At 45.2% G+C, this 19,884-nt stretch overlaps 1 protein-coding gene across 1 annotated transcript in view; it reads right to left on the bottom strand.

The window, feature by feature from the left end:
* Positions 1–19,884, bottom strand: part of MDGA2 (MAM domain containing glycosylphosphatidylinositol anchor 2) — a 148,001-nt gene that overhangs the window by 120,193 nt on the left and 7,924 nt on the right. Inside the window, 1 exon segment of the mRNA XM_014311868.2 lies at positions 6,829–7,003. Coding sequence (XP_014167343.2) covers positions 6,829–7,003 — 175 coding nt within the window.

Here is a 19,884-nt window from a genome sequence, read left to right as displayed (position 1 = left end):
TGTTTCCCACAGAGGTTTGTGCCACCATCAGGTTCAATTTCTCAGTCTTTAAACTCTGAATTGCACCAAGCACTCCCCAAAACCCAGATGGGCCAGGCACGTTAAACACCGGATTGGAAGAATTCCCCTCACACATCCCTGAGCCCTTGAACAAATGGAAAACTCAACCTAAGCTGATCAAAACGGGGCTAATCCAAACTCCCTGGGAATTGCATCATTGTGGTGGAGTGGAGGAGCACAGAAGTATGGCAGACGCTGTTCAAATCCTCCTCGTGCAGAATTCCAAAGGCACGGAGCTGCCTGGGAGAGGGAAACAGGGATCACGATCCCCTCCTGCCCTGAGCTCCGGGAGAGTCACAAAGAGGAGCAGCTTGGCAGGATCCAGGCTGGATTTGCTGGATCATCTCCTCCCAGCTGCTGGGCCTGCAGTTTGCTGATTTCATTTGTTAATTAGCTGCCTTTGTCTTCAGATGTTGGGAGCAGGCGGGATAAGAATAAAACACATCTGGGGAAGGGATGGGAACGGCTTCATCCCGGCGGGCAGAGCGGAGACAGCGGTGACGCATCGCTGAGCTGGAGCTATTCAGCTCCTCAGTTATCCCCAAATGTGAAAGTCCTGCTTTTTCCATGTTATTTTTCCTCTGGGAGTTATTCAGCTCCTGAGTTATCCTTAAATGTGGAAGTCCCCTGTTTTCCAAGCTGTTTTCCCTCCTTGACCCAGCAGAAGCTTTCAACCATGCAAACACTGAGGTTGGAAAAGAATTTAGGATCATCAAGTCCAAGTTGTGCCCGATGCTCACCTTGTCCCCAGCCCAGAGCTCTGAGTGCCAAGGCCACCACTGCCCCGTGTCCCCAGGTGCCACATCCACAGGGATTTAAATCCCTCCAGGCATGGGGACTCCACCCTGTACCTGTACCAGGGCTGGGGAACCCTTTTAGGGAAGAAATTTTCCCAGATATCCAATCTAAACCTCACAGAATCCCTGAGGTTGGAAAAGAGCTCCAAGATCAGAGTCCCAGCTGTGCCCAATGCCCACCTTGTCCCCAGCCCAGAGCTCTGAGTGCCACCTCCAGGGGACACCTGCAGGGATGGGCACTGCAACCCTCCCTGGGCAGTGCCAAGGCCTGAGCCCCCTTTCCATGGGGAAATTCCTGCTGATATCCAGATTACACACCACAGTTCTGTTACACACCAGCGCCGTGCACAGAAAATAAAACACTTTGCAAGTATTTCTGAGAACCTTAAATCAACCTCAGGGATTCTCCAGCCCCTTCCCAGCTCCCTCAGGGATTCTCCAGCCCCTTCCCAGCTCCCTCAGATCCTCCTCATAAGAATTATTCTCAAAAATTCACAGAATTCCCAAAGGGTTTGGGTTTGAAGGAAGTCACTTAAAGCCCACCCAGCACCACCCCTACCATGGGCAGGGTCACCTTCCGCTATGCCAGGGTGCCCCAAACTCCATCCAACCTGGCCTGGAACACTTCCAGGGATGAAGCAGCCACAGCTCCTCTATCAAGGCAGCTTTGAAATGCTTTGTGTGGGATATAAACCTCAAAAATCCAATGAATTTCTCTGTTTCTTGCACCTTACAGAAAGGAAAACAAGCTCTCCTGCTCTCCACCCCTTCACGTGTCCAATGTGGACACACAACGGCTGTAACCAAGCTGCAAGGACAGGAATCAAGTTATTCCCAGCTCCATGTGAGCTATTTTCCCCTCTCCGAGCCTTTCAAAGAGATTTATTCTGCATCTGCAGTGCTGCATGTGCAGAACAGCCCCGGCACTGGGAACAAGCAGCATTTCCAGCTGCTGGAAGGAAGCAAATGTTCCCTCCTTGTTCCCACGACGGAGAGAGCGTGGCCCTGGGAGCCCCCTGAGGAGCTGCCATCGATTTCCAATGGAATTTCGGGAGGATCCGAGCCCTGCCAGGAGGCTGTTAACACGCTCCAACACAAAAGGACAGAGCAAATGACTTCAGTGTCAACAATCCCCGCGCAGCTCCAGCCTCTGATGCTTTCCCTAAGGGTTCAGGCGACAACAGAATTCCAAAAGCAAAAATATAATGAGCTCTCGGGGATGGGATTTTAAGGAGAAAATGTTTTCTCCACTCTTTTAATGAGGTTATAAATACACCTGGCTGGAAATATGAGCGTGTCCTGGTGACACCAGGGGGATGGCACAGAGGGTGCAGCACTCCAGGAGGGTTTTCCTGCTCCAAGGACACCAAACAGAGCCAATTCCCATCATTTCTGAGGCTGGATTAGCACCGGAATCCCCAGGGAGCAGGGAGATTTTAGCTCCAACAGAACAAACAACATCCAGGACAATGCTCAACTTGCATAGGGATGGGAGGAGCCCCGAGGTGAAGGATTGGGACTGTTGGGGCATCAGGGGCTGGACATGACCTGGAATTGTCCCTGGGCTGATCCCTCAGTGCGGAATTCTGCCCCTCTGCCCTGCCCAGGTGAGACCCCACCTGCAGAGCTGCCCCAGCCCTGGATCCAACAGCAGGAGGACGTGGAGCTGCTGGAGAGATCCAGAGGAATTCATGGAGCTGCTCCAAAGGCTGGAGCCCCTCTGGAGCCAGGCTGGGAGAGCTGGGAATGTTCCCCTGGAGAGGAGAAGGCTCCAGGGAGAGCTCAGAGCCCCTGGCAGGGCCTGGAGGGGCTCCAGGAGAGCTGGAGAGGGACTGGGGACAAGGGATGGAGGGACAGGAGCCAGGGAATGGCTCCCAGTGCCAGAGGGCAGGGATGGATGGGAGATTGGGAATTGGGAATTCCTGGCTGGGGTTGGACGGAGGAGCTGGGATGGAATTCCCAGAGAAGCTGGGGCGCTGGACATTGGGGCACCCTGGGACAGTGGGAGGTGTCCCTGCCATGGCAGGGATGGCACTGGTTGGGGTTTAAGTCTCATTCCAACCCAAACCATTCCATGATTTTTTGGGCATACGCACAGATGGGAAAGGATCAGTGGATTTTCCCAATCAATGGATTCTCCCCAATCAATGGATTCTCCCAATCACCAGGAGTCAGAAACTCACACAGAACAAGGCACATCCATGAATTCCCAGCAGTGCCCCAGGCATCGCCCGAAACATCGGAAAAGTCCTGGAATAATGGGAATTTCTGGGATCACTGTGCAGGAAGGATTTTATTTACTCTCGCACTGAGAATCAGTGACCGGAGTACTGGATCCTAACTCGATCTTGTGTTTTTTAGCAATGTTAAATAATTAAAAGGCAACAAAAATGAATTAATTAAAGGGCAAGGAAAAATAATTAATTAAATGGCAAAGAAAGTCCAGCAGCAACTCTTCCATGCTGGAAAATTAGCTCAGGATCTGAGTTCTCTGGACAAGATGTAACAATCACAAAACCTTTGAATTTCTCTAAAGAGAACATTTAATAATTATAATTTAGAATAAATTTTAAAATTAAAAAATAAATTTGAAGCTAAATTGAAAAATAAAAAATAAGTGTAAATTTCTTTAAAATTAAATAAATTTATTTTAAAAGTAAATTTTAAGTGAAAATAAAATTTAATAATGAATACATTTAAATTATATTTATAATTTTTATAGATTTATAATTATATTTATGTAGATTATTATTGGCTGCAAGCACCTCATGAGGGAAATCAGTACAGAAGAGCTCTTTTGGCTCCAGGAAATATAAATATAAGGAATAAAAATAGCTGGAAATGGAAGAAAACCCAATTCAGTTTGGGGAAGAAACAGACTGAATTTTTTTTTTTAGAAAACGAAGCAGCTGAACAGAAAAACTTGGGCAGAGGGAGGGTTCCTCAAAGCTCCATGTTCAGATGGTTTTTAGGGAAAAAAAAGTCATTATATTGATTTTTAATAGAGCAGCAAAGGAAAAATCAACCCTAAAAAGCAGCCAGAGCTGGGAGATAAAAGAGGTCAAACTAAACCTGTGGTGTGGTCAATTCCAAGATGAAATTCCGTGGAAAATTGCAATCAGAGCTGATTAAAAAATTCCAGATGATTATCATTAAATCAAGCCCACTCGAATCAAGTCATGGAGTCACTGAGAGCATTTTTAATCCCACTTCCCTCAGGCTGTTCCAGAGCTCACCTTGGATCCCCGCCGTGCTGGAAAATCCAGCTGGACCAGGAGCACCCACCAAAAAAATGGGGAATAAACAAGATTGAATCCCACTCTGACACTGCAGGGACTGAGGGTTTGTAACAGAAATTTTGGGTTATTGATTCCCTCTGTCCCTGCATCATTTTTCCATAAACAAAGCAGGAAAAATGGATTTCCCAAGCCAGGAAAAACAGGCGTTGATGCCAAAGGCCACCTGACGTGCTCGACGTGGAATAATTGTTACAAATTGGGAGTATTAACATCTTAAGTCAGTAATTATTGGTTTCATAATCCCAAACCTAATTAATGCTCGTTCCTCCACTTCTTAAATGACAGAAACTTAATTTTGTGGAATTAATGAACAACAAACTGGGTTAGGAAAGTCTGGTTTTAGAGCACATCCATCTCTACTTAGAGAAATTTTTCCAGAGGCTCCTTAAAAGGTTTAAATAAATCCCTGTTAAAAGGGGAATTCGGAATTAATGGAGTGTAAATAACGAGGAGGGGCTCCTGGTGAGACCCCACTGCTCTCTCCCTGCTTTATTCTGGATTTTAAATGGTCTAAAAGGAGAATAAATATATTTGAATAGAGGAAAAAAGAAATAGTTGATTATTTCTTCATTTATAATAAACAAGGGAGTGCAGAGCGGGTGGTGGAGTTGATCCAAAGGTTTGAGCACTTATCCTATGAGAAAAGCTTGGGAGAATTGGGATTATTTACATGGAGAAGGCTCCAGGGAGAGCTCAGAGCCCCTGGCAGGGCCTGAAGGGCTCCAGGAGAGCTGGAGAGGGACTGGGGACAAGGGATGGAGGGACAGGAACCAGGGAATGGCTCCCAGTGCCAGAGGGCAGGGATGGGTGGGAGATTGGGAATTGGGAATTCCTGGCTGGGTTGGAATTGCCAGAGCAGCTGTGGCTGCCCCTGGATCCCTGGCAGTGCCCAAGGCCAGGCTGGACATTGGGACACCCTGGGACAGTGGGAGGTGTCCCTGCCCATGGAAGGGTCTGGAATGGGATGGGATTTAAGGTCCCTTCCAACCCAAACCATTCCAGGATTCTGGGAGTGAACCCAAAGCAAATTTCGTCCCTTCCAGTCCAGAGGAGGCTCCAGGATGATCCAAGGGCAGGAGCAGCTCTGCCGGGAGAGCTGGGAACGTTCACCTGGAGAAGAAAAGGCTCCAGGGTGACCCCAGAGCCCCTTCCAGGGCCTAAAGCAATCCCTAACCTTTGCATTCCTCACCATAATCCCAGTCTTTCCTATTTTTTCCTGCAACCCAATCCTTCACATTTTCACTGAAATTCGAATATTTCTTATTTTTCACCACAATCCCAACCCTTCACAATTTTTCCTTGCAATCCACATCCTTCAGACTTTTCACCGCAATCCACATCCTTTACATTTTCACTCCAATCCCAGCCAGTCACATTTTTCACCACAATCCAAATCTTTCATATTTTTCCCTTCAATCCCAATCCTTTACATTCTTCACCACAATCCAAATCCTTCACATTTTTTCCCTGCTATCCAAATCCTTCGCATTTTCTCCTGCAATTCCAATCCTTTTTGTTTCTCATTGCAATCCCAACCTTCCCTACTTTTCACTGCAATCCCAATCCTTCACATTTTTCACTGAAATAAAAATATTTCTTATTTTTCACCACAATCCATCGCATTTAAATATTTCTTATTTTTCACCACAATCCACCACATCCATCACATTTTCCCTTCATTCCCAATCCTTCAATTTTTTCCCTGCAATCTACATCCTTCACATTTTTCACTGCAATCCCAATCCTCCATATTTTGTACCACAGTCCCAATCCTTCACACCCTTCACCACAATCCTAATCCTTCCATATATCTGCCACAATCCCAACCCTTCACATTTTTCACTGAAATCCAAATCCTTCATATTTTTCACTCCCATCCCAATTCTCCCCATTTTTCACTGCAAATCCAGTCCTTCACATCCCTCACCACAATCCCAATCATCCACATTTTTCCCTGCAATCCCAATCCTTCACATGTTTCACTACAATCCCAAACATCCACATTTCTCTTGCAATCCTAATCCTTCACATTTTTCACCACAATCCCAATCCTTCACATTTTTCACCACTATCCCAATCCTTCACATTTTTCACCACTATCCCAATCCTTCACATTTTTCACCACTATCCCAATCCTTCACATTTTTCACCACTATCCCAATCCTTCACATTTTTCACCACTATCCAAATCCTTCACTTTTTTCACTCTAATCCAAATCCTTCACATTTCCCTTGCAATCCAAATCCATCACATTTTTCACCACAATTCCAATCCTTCACATCCTTCACCACAATCCCAATCCTTCATTTTCCTTGCAATCCAAATCCATCACATTTTTTACTCCAATCCAAATCCATCACATTTTTCACCACAATCCCAATGCTTCACATTTCTCTTGCAATCCAAATCCATCACATTTTTTACTCCAATCCAAATCCATCACATTTTTCACCACAATCCCAATGCTTCACATTTCTCTTGCAATCCAAATCCATCACATTTTTCACTCCAATCCCAACCCTTCACATTCTTCCAACCATAAAAACTCTGCGAGCCCGCAGCATCCACCATTAAAATGGGGATTCCCGAGGAGCCAAAGGTTTCTTGGGAACAGCAGATATTTTAAGGCATTCCTAAAGGAGCAAAGGCAGAATTCCAAGGATGTACTCACAGTAGACGTCCACTCGGATGGATTTGATGGCCGGGGAGCCCAGGCCGTTCTCAGCCTTGCAGTAGTAGCGGCCTCCCTGGTGTCTCTGGATGTTGGAGATCCTCAGGGTTTCGTTGAAGACACTGGAATCTTGGAATCTGTCAGAGGCACTTCCTGCTGTTTTGGTCCACCTGATCTGAGCAAGCACCAAAAACCAGGATTACCTTTAGGTCTGGAAAATGGGCACAGTCTAAAACTCAGCACTGAAATCCAGGATTAGTTTAGGTCTGGAAAATGGGTACAGTCTAAAAATCGGCACCAAAACCTGGGATAATTTTAGGTCTGGAAAATGGGCAGACTCTGAAAGTCAGCACTAAAATCCAGGATTACCTTTAGGTCTGGAAAATCAGTGGAGTCTAAAACTCAGCACCAATATACAGGATTGCTTCACATCTGGAAAATGGGCACAGTCTGAAACTCAGCACTGAAATCCAGGATTACTTTAGGTCTGGAAAATGGGCAGAGTCTGAAACCTGGCATCAAAATCCAGGATTACCTTTAGGTCTGGAAAATGGGCACAGTCTAAAACTCAGCACCAAAATGCAGGATTAATTTAGGTCTGGAAAATGGGCACCGTCTAAAACTTGGCACCAATATCCAGGATAACTTTAGGTCTGGAAAATGGGCAGAGTCTAAAACTCAGCTCCAAAACCTGGGATAACTTTAGGGCTGGAAAATGGGTGCAGTCTAAAACTCAGCACAAATATCCAGGATAACTTTAGGTCTGGAAAATGGGCACAGTCTAAAACTCTGCGCCAAACCACGAGATTTGTACGGGTGGCACCAGGACTTCACCTTGGATGATTCAGGGAAATTCCCAAGAAACTCAACAGCTCACGGAACAAACATTTCATCCAAGAGTCCTGAGGAGCTGCATTTCATGGGATCATGGAATGGTTTGGGTTGGAGGAGTTTAAGGATCCTGTTCCAGGCCCTGCCGTGGAGAGGTAACCTCCCAGTATCCCAGGTTGCTCCAAGCCTTGAACATTGCCAGGGATTTCTGATCCGTGGGATTTGAGGCTGCCTGTGCTGGGTCTGGGAGGAGAAATGAATTCAAATTTCCTTTTTTTCTTTTTTCTGGTGGTTTTCTTGTTTTTGTAATCACAGAATCACGGAATAGTTTGGGTGGGAAGGGACCTTCAATCCCATCCAATTCCAACCCAGGGACACCTCCCACCGTGCCAGGGTGCTCCAAGCCCCAGTTCTCCAGGAGAGCTTGAGAGGGACTTGGGACAAGGGATGAAAGGACAGGACACAGGGAATGGCATAAGTTGGAAAAGAGGACATTTAGGTTGGATATTGGGAAGGAATTCCTGGCTGGGAAGGTGGGGAGGGTCTGGGATGGAATTCCCAGAGCAGCTGTGGCTGCGCCTGGATCCCCAGAAGTGTCCCAGGCCAGGCTGGACATTGAGGTTTGGAGCAGCCTGGGACAGTGGGAGGTGGAATGGGATAGGGGCTGCAATGGGATGGGATTCAAGGTCCCTTCCAACCCAAACCATTCCAGGATTCTGTGATTCCATGAACACAGGGAATGTTCTCCCACTTCCAGAGGATAAATTGCCTTTATGGGCCAACTCATGCCCTTGGGCCTGCACGTCCCAACACTTCCTGTTTTCCAGGGAATCACAATTTTTTCCTCATCCAAGGAAAAGCCAGCAGTGACAGAAGCTGTGAACAGGCAGGACAAGAGCATCCGGATTCCGTGCCAAGGATCCCAAGGAAATTGCTCTTTTGTAACACATTGGGAAACAGAGATTTCCTTTTATTTTCCAGCAGAGGAAAACTCTGGAAAATTGTGGAAAAAATCAGCAGCAAACCCACAAAGCTACAACTCCTATGGAAAAGTTTAAGGGTGGGTTTTTTTCCACTTTATTCCCAAAGATTCCAGAGTAATCCTGAAACTGGAATCTGGGCATGCTTCAAAAACTAAATAAAATCAATTAAATAAAATCAATTTTAAAAATCCATTCCTTCACATTTGAATTCAGATTTTACACATTGGCATCCAAACTCTGGAAAATCAGCTATCCAAGTGGTCTGAATCCCAAAAATTCGGGATTCGGCATTGGAATTGCAGAGGAAACTTTCCTTACACTTCAAGGCTGAAAGTCCAAATATTACTGGACAAAATAAAGGGATTTTAAGGAATTGCTGAATAATTTAAAAGGGTTTTAATGAGTGGATCCTGAGGGAAAAAAATATTTCATTCTTAGGTAAATCAGTAAAACTTCAGTTAAAAAATGGTTAAAAATAATAAATTGATAAAATTCCTTTATTCTGCTCAGTTGGATCAGTCTTTTTTTAATGGAAAAACAGGATTTAGGGAAATACCCACAAATTCTTTCCCAAAAAACCATGGAATAACCTGGCCAATAATTAATTGCAGCAATTAATCTTTGATTAATTTGGATTACTTTGACTCCAATGTTGTTCCGTAGGCCCTTCAGATGTTTCCCTGCATCAAAAAATTAACACTTTAATCCTGAATAATCCATAAACATTTTTTCTATCAACATCCCACTGAAGAGTGGGGGATTTTCCATCCTGCATGGCTGGAAAATGCCTTTTTCAGCATTAACTGGGAGCTGAGGTCAGGAATTTCACTGGGTTCCTTTTAGGATTATTTAACCTTCCTGGTGGGAAACTCTGGACTGGCACCTACCTAAATTATCCCAGGAATTTGAGGAAATTATCTGAACAGCTCCAAATTTTGGATATTTTTTAATTCTCCCTGTTTTTTTTATTCAGAAAATTTAATTAATTTTTTTAAAAATCACCTTCATAATAAAGACTAATAAATAATAAATAATTTAAGGGCAGAATGAAGCAGACAAAACTCCATTGGAATTCTGAATTATTCCTTTCTATGGAGGCTTTCCAATGCTAGAATTCCATGTCGAATCCCGGGAATCACAAACACATCCCCATAACCTCAATGCCTGGGAATTCCCTGGAATTCTTTAGAGGCAAATAAATACAACAGATTTTGTCATTTTGAGCTTCTAAACCAGCACAAAATCAAGCCTGGGGTTGAGAACTCCATAAAATCCAAATCCAGGCTCTTACTTCCCTTGTGGACCTGTCTAATTCCTATTTTTCTTTTTTTTTTTTTCACCAGGGACAGAAGAAGTTGCTGTTGTTGCCATCCAGCTTCAGGAATTGATCAAATCCTCACATTTTTGGGGGGAAAAGGTTGGGGTTTAATTAAACCCACAGGATTTAGGAGGTGTTCCACAGGAAGGAGCTGAAAACCAGGAAGGATGGGAGAGTTGGAAAGAAGGGAATTGGATCCAAGGGTGAGGTGATTCTAGGAATTCTGGGCAGGTGTTACCTCCCAGGAGCCAAAATTGTTCAAAAATGCACCTCTGCTAGGGAAACAGGGTAATTGGGAATGTTCAGCTGGAGAAGGGAAGGGAAGGCTCCAGGGAGAGCTCAGAGCCCCTGGCAGGGCCTGAAGGGCTCCAGGAGAGCTGATTCCTGGGTGGGCTGGAATTGCCAGAGCAGCTGTGGCTGCCCCTGGATCCCTGGCAGTGCCCAAGGCCAGGCTGGACATTGGGGACACCCTGGGACAGTGGGAGGTGTCCCTGCCATGGCTGGGGTGGTTTGGAATGAAATGGTTTTTAACATCCCTTTCAACCCATTCCAGGATTCCATGGAAAGAACTGGGAATGGGGAGATGATCCCAGTGCTCGCTCCATGGCGAGCACTGCTTTGAATCCCCAGTGAACTAAAAAATTCATTTTTGTTCCATAAACCAGAAAATAATCCGAGTAGGAATTCCCCATTCCCTCCATCTAAAGGTTCTACAATTCCCTTGGGTTAAAATCCAAGGAAAGGGCCCCTCTCTGAGGGGTGTAACCTCGGGAAGATGTGGAATATCAAGCAAAGGTCTGCAGAAAAACCACAGAACTCATTAAAATAAGAAAATTTTCCTCAGGAAGGCAAAGGATAAGCTCAGCAATGGCGCAGTATCCCAGGAAAAATCAGGGAATAACCATCAATAGATTTAAAACATCCAGGGGGGAGAAGAAATCGATTGTGGATCAATTTCCAATATAAAAGGCAAAGTTAAGGAAGTAAAAAAATGAATCAGGAATCACTTCCCGTTTGTTCAACCCCAAATGTTCATGCAAAACATCTTCAACCCATGATGTTCCATTACATCACAGTCAGCACTTCCAAAGGATTTTTCTGGGAATGCTGGAAGTTTCAGGATGGACTCAGGGACTGGAAATCTCCTCCTCAGCAGCAGGACCAGCTCCATCGAAGCATTCCCAGGTTCGGGATTTCCACCACCCAGCTGCCACCAATGCACCACCCTCAGCGTCCAAAGGTACAAATCCCAATTTTCCCCTAAAAATCATTGAGCATTCCAAGTTTTCCTAGGAATTTGCCTCCCTGGACAACCTCTGAGGTCCCAGTTTACCCCAGGCTGTTACCCCAACCCAGAGGTGATGCCTTCACCCGCTTTGGGAATGGGATCTTTGGAGGATGGAGATCTTTGGAGCTGCTCCCTCCCACCCCAAGCAGGACTGGGAAACCAGGAGCCCGCAGCTCCCTGTTCCCAGAGGGATTTGTTTCCCTCAAGAGTAAAAAGGCATCAAAATGTGTTTGTGTCATTAAATTCGAACACTGCAGTCTAAACAGAGAGGGGGAAATGCCTAAAACTGATTTTTTTCCACTTCAAATTCACTCCTCGGAGCAGAATCATGGTTTAAAGTGACAAAGCCATGGTGAAACCCAGGCAGCTCAAATTGAGACTTTTTTTCCCTCTTAACAATTTCAGTGTTGTTTCTGCTTTTCCTTCTCCCCATCTCCACTCATTTTACTCCCCTTGAAGGAGTAAAAAACAGGGAATCAGCTTCACAGAGCGTTCCCAAAATGCTGTCAGGGATGACAACGGCTCAACTGAGCTCCACACAAGGAAATGTTTCTTCTCTAATCTTTCAGCAATAAAAATCTTGACTCCATTACTTGTCACAATCATTAGGGGAGGGATTTTGGGGCTGACACGAAGATTTGGGACTGGGAAGCATCATAAATAAAGGAACACAAATAAAAACCCCAAACAAACAAAAAGGTGAAACAAAACACACCAAGCCCTTCTTCAAAAACCCCAAATTGGTTTTCAGGAGATTCCTGTCCCTGATAATTTCACGTAATTGTGAAGGTTGGAAAAGTCCTCCAAGATCATGAAGTCCAACATGGCACTGCCAAGGCCACCACTGCCCCGTGTCCCCAGGTGCCACATCCACAGGGATTTGAAATCCCTCCAGGCATGGGGACTCCACCCTGTACCTGTGCCAGGGCTGGGGAACCCTTTTAGGGAAGAAATTTTCCCAAATATCCAATCTAAACCTCACAGAATCCCTGAGGTTGGAAAAGAGCTCCAAGATCAGAATCCCAGCTGTGCCCAATGCCCACCTTGTCCCCAGCCCAGAGCTCTCAGTGCCACCTCCAGGGGACACCTGCAGGGATGGGCACTGCAGCCCTCCCTGGGCAGTGCCAAGGCCTGAGCCCCCTTTCCATGGGGCAATTCCTGGTGTGCCCACCCTGAGCTGCCCTGGCCCAGCCTGAGGTTTAATGGGTTGATCCCCCAGTTCTCTGGACTCACTAAAATCCCTTTGCCAGACAGAAGCAGGACTGAGATGTTTTGTGGGATAAACCATATCCTGCCTCACCTTTCCCTCAGGGATTCTCCAGCCTTTCCCAGCTCCCTCAGGGATTCTCCAGCCTTTCCCAGCTCCATTCCATTCCCTTGACACACTCCAGCCCCTCCATGTCCTTTCTGTCATGAATGACCCCAAATGACCCCAAGATTTGAGGTGGGACCTCACCAGTGCCAAGCTCAGTCTCCAAAGTTTCACCCATCCCTAAATTTTTTCCTCCATCAGGCCACACAACATTCCCACCCTCCTCCAAGGCAGGTTCCACAGGAAGCCAGGCTGGTTTTTGGGAAGCCTCTTCTAGACCTGACTAAATCCAGCTCAGTGGAGCTGCCCCAAAGCCGGGTTTAAGGGGCTCTGTTCCCACCACGTCGTGCTCTGGAACATCACCGAGGTTATTGATTCCCTGCAGATCAAAATCAGCCTGTTTGATTCAATCTGTTCCCATTTTTAAAACTCCATAAAAAATAATCCAGAAAAATCGTGTTGTCCTTCAGACAGTGCCAAGAGCAGAGGAAGGAACTCCAGGAAAATCCCTAAATATTGGGAGTTGATGCATCCCAGGTTACGTTCATATCAGAGCTTGTTGGTATTTCCAGAATATTCTGGCAAGACTGAAAATGAACCCCAACCTCATTTCCAGGAAATTTTCTGAATTAAATCCCAAATCTCAATGATCCAAACCCTAAATCTGTCAGTAATGCAAACCCTAAATAACAATGAACAAAACCCTAAATTTCCCAGTGATCCTAACACTAAATCTCAATGATCCAAAACCTAAATCTCCCAGAGATCCAAACCCTAAATCTCTCAGTGATCCAAATCTTAAATCTCAATGATCCAAACCTTAAATCTCCCACAGATCCAAACCCTAAATCTCCCAGTGATCCAAACCCTAAATTTTCCAGCAATACAAACCCTAAATCTCAAAGATCCAAAACTTAAATCTCCCAGTGACCTTATCCTAAATATCCCAGAGATCCAATCCTTAAATCTCTCAAAGATCCAAACCCTAAATCTCCCAGGGATCCAAACCTTAAATCACTCAGTGATCCAAACCCTAAATCTCCCAGAGATCCAAATCCTAAATCTCTTGGTGATCTAAACCCTAAGTCTCCCAATGATGTAACCCTGAATCTCCCAGAGATCCAAACCTTAAATATACCAGTGATCCAAACCATAAATCTCAATTATCCAAACCCTAAATCTCACAGTGATCTAACCTTAAATCTCAAAGATCCAAACCCTAAATCTCCCAGTGATCCAAACCTCAAATCTCCCAGAGATCCAAACCCTAAATCTCCCAGTGATGCAAACCCTAAACCCCAAAGATCCAAGTCTTAAATCTCCCAGTGATCTAAACCCTAAATCTTAAAGATCCAAACATTCAATCTCCCAGTGATCCAAATCCTAAATTTTCCAGTGATCCAAACCTTGAATTTCCCAGAGATCCAAACCTTTAATCTCCCAGTGATCCAAACCCTAAATCTCTCAGAGATCCAAAGCTTAAGTGATCCAAACCCTAAATTTCCCAGTGATCCCAATCAGCTGTGCCATATTTTCCTCCCACAGGATCCCAATTCCTCCCAGTGCTCTCGCTGATCCCAAAATGGGAGTGAGAGTCTGAGCTGCCACCGGGTTCAGCTGTGGTGACAAAGAAAGGAGCTGGCATTTGATTTTGCTGGAAAAGTGAGAGAACTGGGGAGGGGGAGCAGAGAAAAATGGGAAAAGGGTGGGAATCTCCATAAGAGGGATTTGGCAGCCCAGCTCAGCCAGGCAGGAGCAGCAGCTGCTGAGAACCAGTCACAGATCCTGCAAAAACTCCCTGATTCCTTAAAAAAATCAGATATTCCATATAAAATATTCCTTAGAAAATCAGGAATCAGAGTAACTGGCTGAACATGGGTTATTTGTTTGGGATTTTCCCTAAAAACTTTCCTTTTCCCTTTCAAATGACGAGGTCATGATGGTCGCAAAGTATTAAAAATGCGATGACACAAAATTCTGGGATCTAAACACATTCCAAAAAGGAGATTATTCCTTGGTGGCAATTTAACCCATCCTTACCCTCTTATCCCAATCATTGGATGCAAGTTTTCCATCAGGCAATTCCAAAATATCAGCCTGAGCACATTCTGCCTGCACACTCCAGGTGTTGGAGACAGGACAAGGAATATGTGGAATCAGTCAGGATGGAAATTCCAAAGATTTTTGACTCGATGTTTCCATGGTTTTTGCTCTGTGAACACTGATTTTCCCTTTTTTTCAGAGGCTAAACTGGCAAAGTCTCCTCCAGGCAGGAAAACACCTCAAACGATGTTTAAAAATACTGGAAAAAGATCAAATCTCTCCTTCCCTGAACCTGGCATGGCTTAAAAAGATCTCAGCAATTCCTTTGTTCTGGGAAAAGGAATTGGAAAGGTGTTGGCAACCCACTGGCTGAGATTCCAGCTCATTTCCAATTCCAGGAGAAGAAAAACTCAGCAAACTCCAGTAATCCCAAATAGCATCATTCATGTCTTGTGGAGCACTCCTGGCACACCTTCCAACAACTCCCACCAGTGCCAAGGAACGGAATCTGGGAACGCTTCCCACATTTCAGGAGAATTGCAAGGAGATGGAAAGAAAAAAAAATATTAAAAAAAGCCTGGAACAGCTTGCAGCTAGGAATAAAACCAGGACTAAGGGCTGGGATTAAAGGTTTGGAAAGGGAATCAGCACAATGGGAAGCAACGATGGGAATTTCCAAAGGGAAGGGAAGAGAGCTAAAAATCAGGGAATGTTTAAAACTGGATAAAACAGCACTGGGAAAAGGGGACGGCCACTAACCCATAACTGCCTGAGGGACAGGAGCCAGGGAATGGCTCCCAGTGCCAGAGGGCAGGGATGGATGGGAGATTGGGAATTGGGAATTCCTGGCTGGGCTGGAATTGCCAGAGCAGCTGTGGCTGCCCCTGGATCCCTGGCAGTGCCCAAGGCCAGGCTGGACACTGGGACACCCTGGGACAGTGGGAGGTGTCCCTGCCATGGCAGGGGTGGCACTGGGGGGGATTTGCAGTTCTCCCAACCCAAACCATTCCAAGATTCCATAACAGCTGATGGCTCTTTCCAACAACACCGTTCCAACCCAAATCATCCCAAGATTCCATAGCACTTAAAGGTTTTCCCTAGTTTCACCATTCCTGCCCATCCATTCATGGAATGGTGTTGTTGGGAACCCAATCCATCCATTCCATGATTCCACTGCCTTTAAAGGATCTTTCCAACCACACCATTCCAACCCAAATTATTCCAAGATTCCATAGCACTCTAAGGCCCTTCCCAGCTACACCATTCCAATCCAAACCATTCCAATTCCCTACATGGGAATGGCTCCTGGACTTTACAGACTTGAAGGATTTTTTTCTCATTTAATTTATCTTTCTTTGGCTCTGGTGCAAATTCCCTGGATTTCTTTTCCACAGCACTCTAAGGCTCTTTCCAACAACACCATTCCAACCCCAAACCATTCCAAGATTCCATAGCACTTAAAGGCTTTTCCCAGTTTCACAATTCCAGCCCATCCATTCATGGAATGGCGTTGTTGGGAACCCAACCCATCCATTCCATGATTCCACTGCACTTGAAGGCTCTTCGCAGCTACACCATCCCAACATTCCATAGCACTCAAAGGCTCCTTCCAGCACCATTCCAATGCAAACCATTCCAAGATTCCATAGCGCTTAAAGGCTTTTCCCAATTTCACCATTCCTACTCAAACCATTCCGAGATTCCATAGCAGCTGAAGGCTCTTCCCAACTATACCACTCCAATCCAAACCATTCCAATTCCCAACATGGCAATGGCTCCTGGACTTTGCAGACTTCAAGGATTTTTTTTCTCTTTTACTTCATTCATCTTTCTTTGATTCTGGTGCAAATTCCCTGGATTTCTTTTCCACAGCCCTCCACAGCTGATGGATCTTTCCAACAACACCACTCCAACCCCAAACCATTCCAAGATTCCATAGCACTTAAAGGTTTTTCCCAGTTTCACCATTCCAGCCCATTCATTCATGGAATGGCGTTGTTGGGAACCCAACCCATCCATTCCATGATTCCACTGCACTTGAAGGCTCTTCCCAGCTGCACCATTCCAACCTGAACCATTCCACGATCCCACAGCATTTGTAGGCTCTTCCCAACTACACCATTACAAGATTCCATAGCACTCAAAAACTCTTCCCAGCTACACCATTCCACGATTCCTCAACAGCTGAAGGCTTTTCCCAGCACCATCATTCCCACCCAAACCATCCCATGATTCTGTAGAAGTTGAAGGCTTCTCCCACTACGCCATTCCATGATTCCACAAAGGTTGAAGGCCTTTCCCAGCGCCACAATTCCAACCCAAAGCACTCCAATTCCCCTGGATTTCCCAGACTCGCAGGATTATTTCTCTTTTGTTGTAATTCCACTTTCTTTGGCCGTGGTGCAAATCCCCTGGATTTTGCCAGCACTTTCTCCTTAACGATGTATTTACCTAATTAGCATAATTGTCAGCAATTATGCAATTAGCGTTCATATGTGTAATCATTGGAACATGTAATTAGCCCTAATTACGCCATTAAAGCCTGCGAGTCAGAAATATCTTTATCATTTTGATTGACAGGCATATGGGAAGGGGGGGGAAGGAAAAAATCCCACTCGTTATTTTTATCTCCTTGAATCACGAAATCCGCAGGAGGATCCAGGATTCAGCCCAGAATGGCACTGGAATTATTTAAAAATCTGATATTATTGATCAAAATTATATTGAGGTTATTCTGTTGGAAGAGGCGAAGAAAAACTACTCGAAAATAAGGAAAATTCAGGAAAATGCAGCAAAATTTTTATGGAAAAAAGAAATGAGGAATTATTTTGAAATATTTAATTTTTTGTGTCTAATATTCTAATATGAAAATCAAGGAAAGAGTCCCCAAATGCAGCAAGATTTTTCAGTAAAAAGAAATTAAGAATTATCAAAAATAAGGAGAAAAATTCAGGAAAGAGGCACCAAGTGCAGTAAGATTTCTCTGTAAAAGGAAATTAAGAATTATCTTGAAATATTTGATTTTGAACTCTAAAATTCACCTAGTTGAGGAATAAAAATAATACAGGAAAAGAGAAAAAAGAGAACAGCAGTGAGATTTTTCTGTAAAGAAACCAGGAATTATCTGGAAATATGTAATTTTTAATTCTTATATCACTGGGTTTTAGGAAGCAAAATAATACAGAAAAAGAGAAAAACCCTACAGAAATTGTTCTGTGGAGATGCTGCTGCATCCTAGAAAAGGATTTTAAAATTCCTTGGATTTTTAGCCCCTCTGAGAAAACCAGATTTATTTGAAAACTCAATATTTAGGTTCAGTTTGTTTTATTTTAACATCTGTGCAGGAGGCCTGTAGGACATAGCTAGAACAAACATCTGGCGTGGAATGATTTAATTGGGACAGCAAAAATTGGGATTTTAAAAAATTATTTTAAATATTATACCTTTACTTTTAAATATTACTGTTAAATATTGACCCCAATTAAATATTTTAATTTATTTCAAGTTCAGCTCTTCTAGTTCTGGGTTCTTGGGGTTTTTAGAAGTTTATTTTAAAAAGCCAAAAAAATGAAATAAATGAAAAATCAAGTGTCTGAGCTCCCCAGAAATTTGGGAGGAGTAGAGGGGAAGGCTTTAAAAGAGATATTCGGGAATAAATCTTAGTTGGGAATACAAATATTCCTGGATAAAGATTTTCCAGCCTGATGAACTCCACTGCAGCATCCCAGTGTTCAGGTGAAAGGCAGCAAAATCCACCTGGAGCGTCCCAAATCTTTCCCAGCTGCCAGAGGAGGGAGGAGAGCTCAATCCAGGAGAAAATGCTATCCATGGACACATCAGCATGGAGATTAAAACATCCCAGAATGACCCTGAGAGGTCATTCCCCTATCCCAGCAGGAAAACACAGATTTGTTCCAATTCTCCCCACCAGACTCCTCAGCGAGGTGAGGCTTTGGGAGCAGAATTTTTTCCCTTAAAATATAAAAGCAACAAACTCCAGAGCCTTAGGAGTTTATGAGATCACAGAATCCTGGAATGGTTTGGGTTGGAAGGGATTTTAGGGATCATCCAGTGCCACCCTTTCCATGGCAGGGACACCTCCCACTGTCCCAGGGTGCCCCAATGTCCAGCCTGGCCTTGGGCACTGCCAGGGATCCAGGGGCAGCCACAGCTGCTCTGGCAATTCCAGCCCAGCCAGGAATTCCCAATTCCCAATCTCCCATCCATCCCTGCCCTCTGGCACTGGCAGCCATTCCCTGGCTCCTGTCCCTCCATGCCTTGTCCCCAGCCCCTCTCCAGCTCTCCTGGAGCCCCTTCAGGCCCTGCCAGGGGCTCTGAGCTCTCCCTGGAGCTTCTCCTCTCCAGGGGAACATTCCCAGCTCTCCCAGCCTGGCTCCAGAGGGGCTTCAGTGCTTGGAGCAGCTCTGTGGATTCCTCTGGATCTCTCCAGCACCTCCACGTCCTCCTGCTCTGTCCCCAGAGCTGGGGCAGCTCTGCAGGTGGGAATTCATGGACAACATTCCTTCCACAGCAATGGGAAGGATTCCTGATCATCCTGCAGAAAAAGCCTCCCGAGCGTTTCCTTGGGAGATCTCCCTCCAGAGCCACCAGCACCGCCTGATCTGCATCAGCTGCTGGTTTCCCTGGTTACCAAATTATCCATGTACTCATCAAAGCCATTCCTTTCCAGGCAGACCTCCCAGCTCCAGCCTTTATTCCAGAGCCACCCCCATCTCTGTGCCAGGAGACAGGAATGGTTTTCCGTGTGCCCATGGAAAAACAGTTCCTGGTGCTTCGGCCCAGAGCTGCTGCTCCAGCCTTCCCTGAGCCCGTCAGGAGCAGGGAAACACAAGCTGACAGCACAGAGGGAAAACAAAACACTGCAGAGCTTTGGGAGGGGAGCAAACAGATGGAAAATAGTCAGAGGACAAGCGTCCATATTTCAGGAAAACTGGAATTTTGTCTTTTTTTCCTTAAAATAATAGGAGAGTCCTGCTCTGTGGGCACTGGGAATTTTCCGTATGGGATTTCTGGCACATTTAAGTTGCCCAAATGTCAAAATGAAACTGCTCTGGTGCCACTCCCCAACCCTGATGTCATTCCCAGCTCCATGAGATTCCCTCCAGGCTCATCCCAATGATTGCTGAGGCTGTAACAAGTCTGGGCTGGATATTCCCAACAGAGGGGATGGGATTGAAACCCAAACTTCCCTTCCCTGCTGCTGCTTTTTTCTGGATTTAACCTCTTTGGATTGAACCTCTTTTTCTCTGGATTTGACCTC

The sequence above is a fragment of the Geospiza fortis genome, unplaced genomic scaffold, assembly GCF_000277835.1.
Source record: "Geospiza fortis unplaced genomic scaffold, GeoFor_1.0 scaffold23, whole genome shotgun sequence".
Taxonomy (NCBI): Eukaryota; Metazoa; Chordata; class Aves; order Passeriformes; family Thraupidae; genus Geospiza; species Geospiza fortis.
This window is presented reverse-complemented; position numbering and strand designations above follow the sequence as displayed.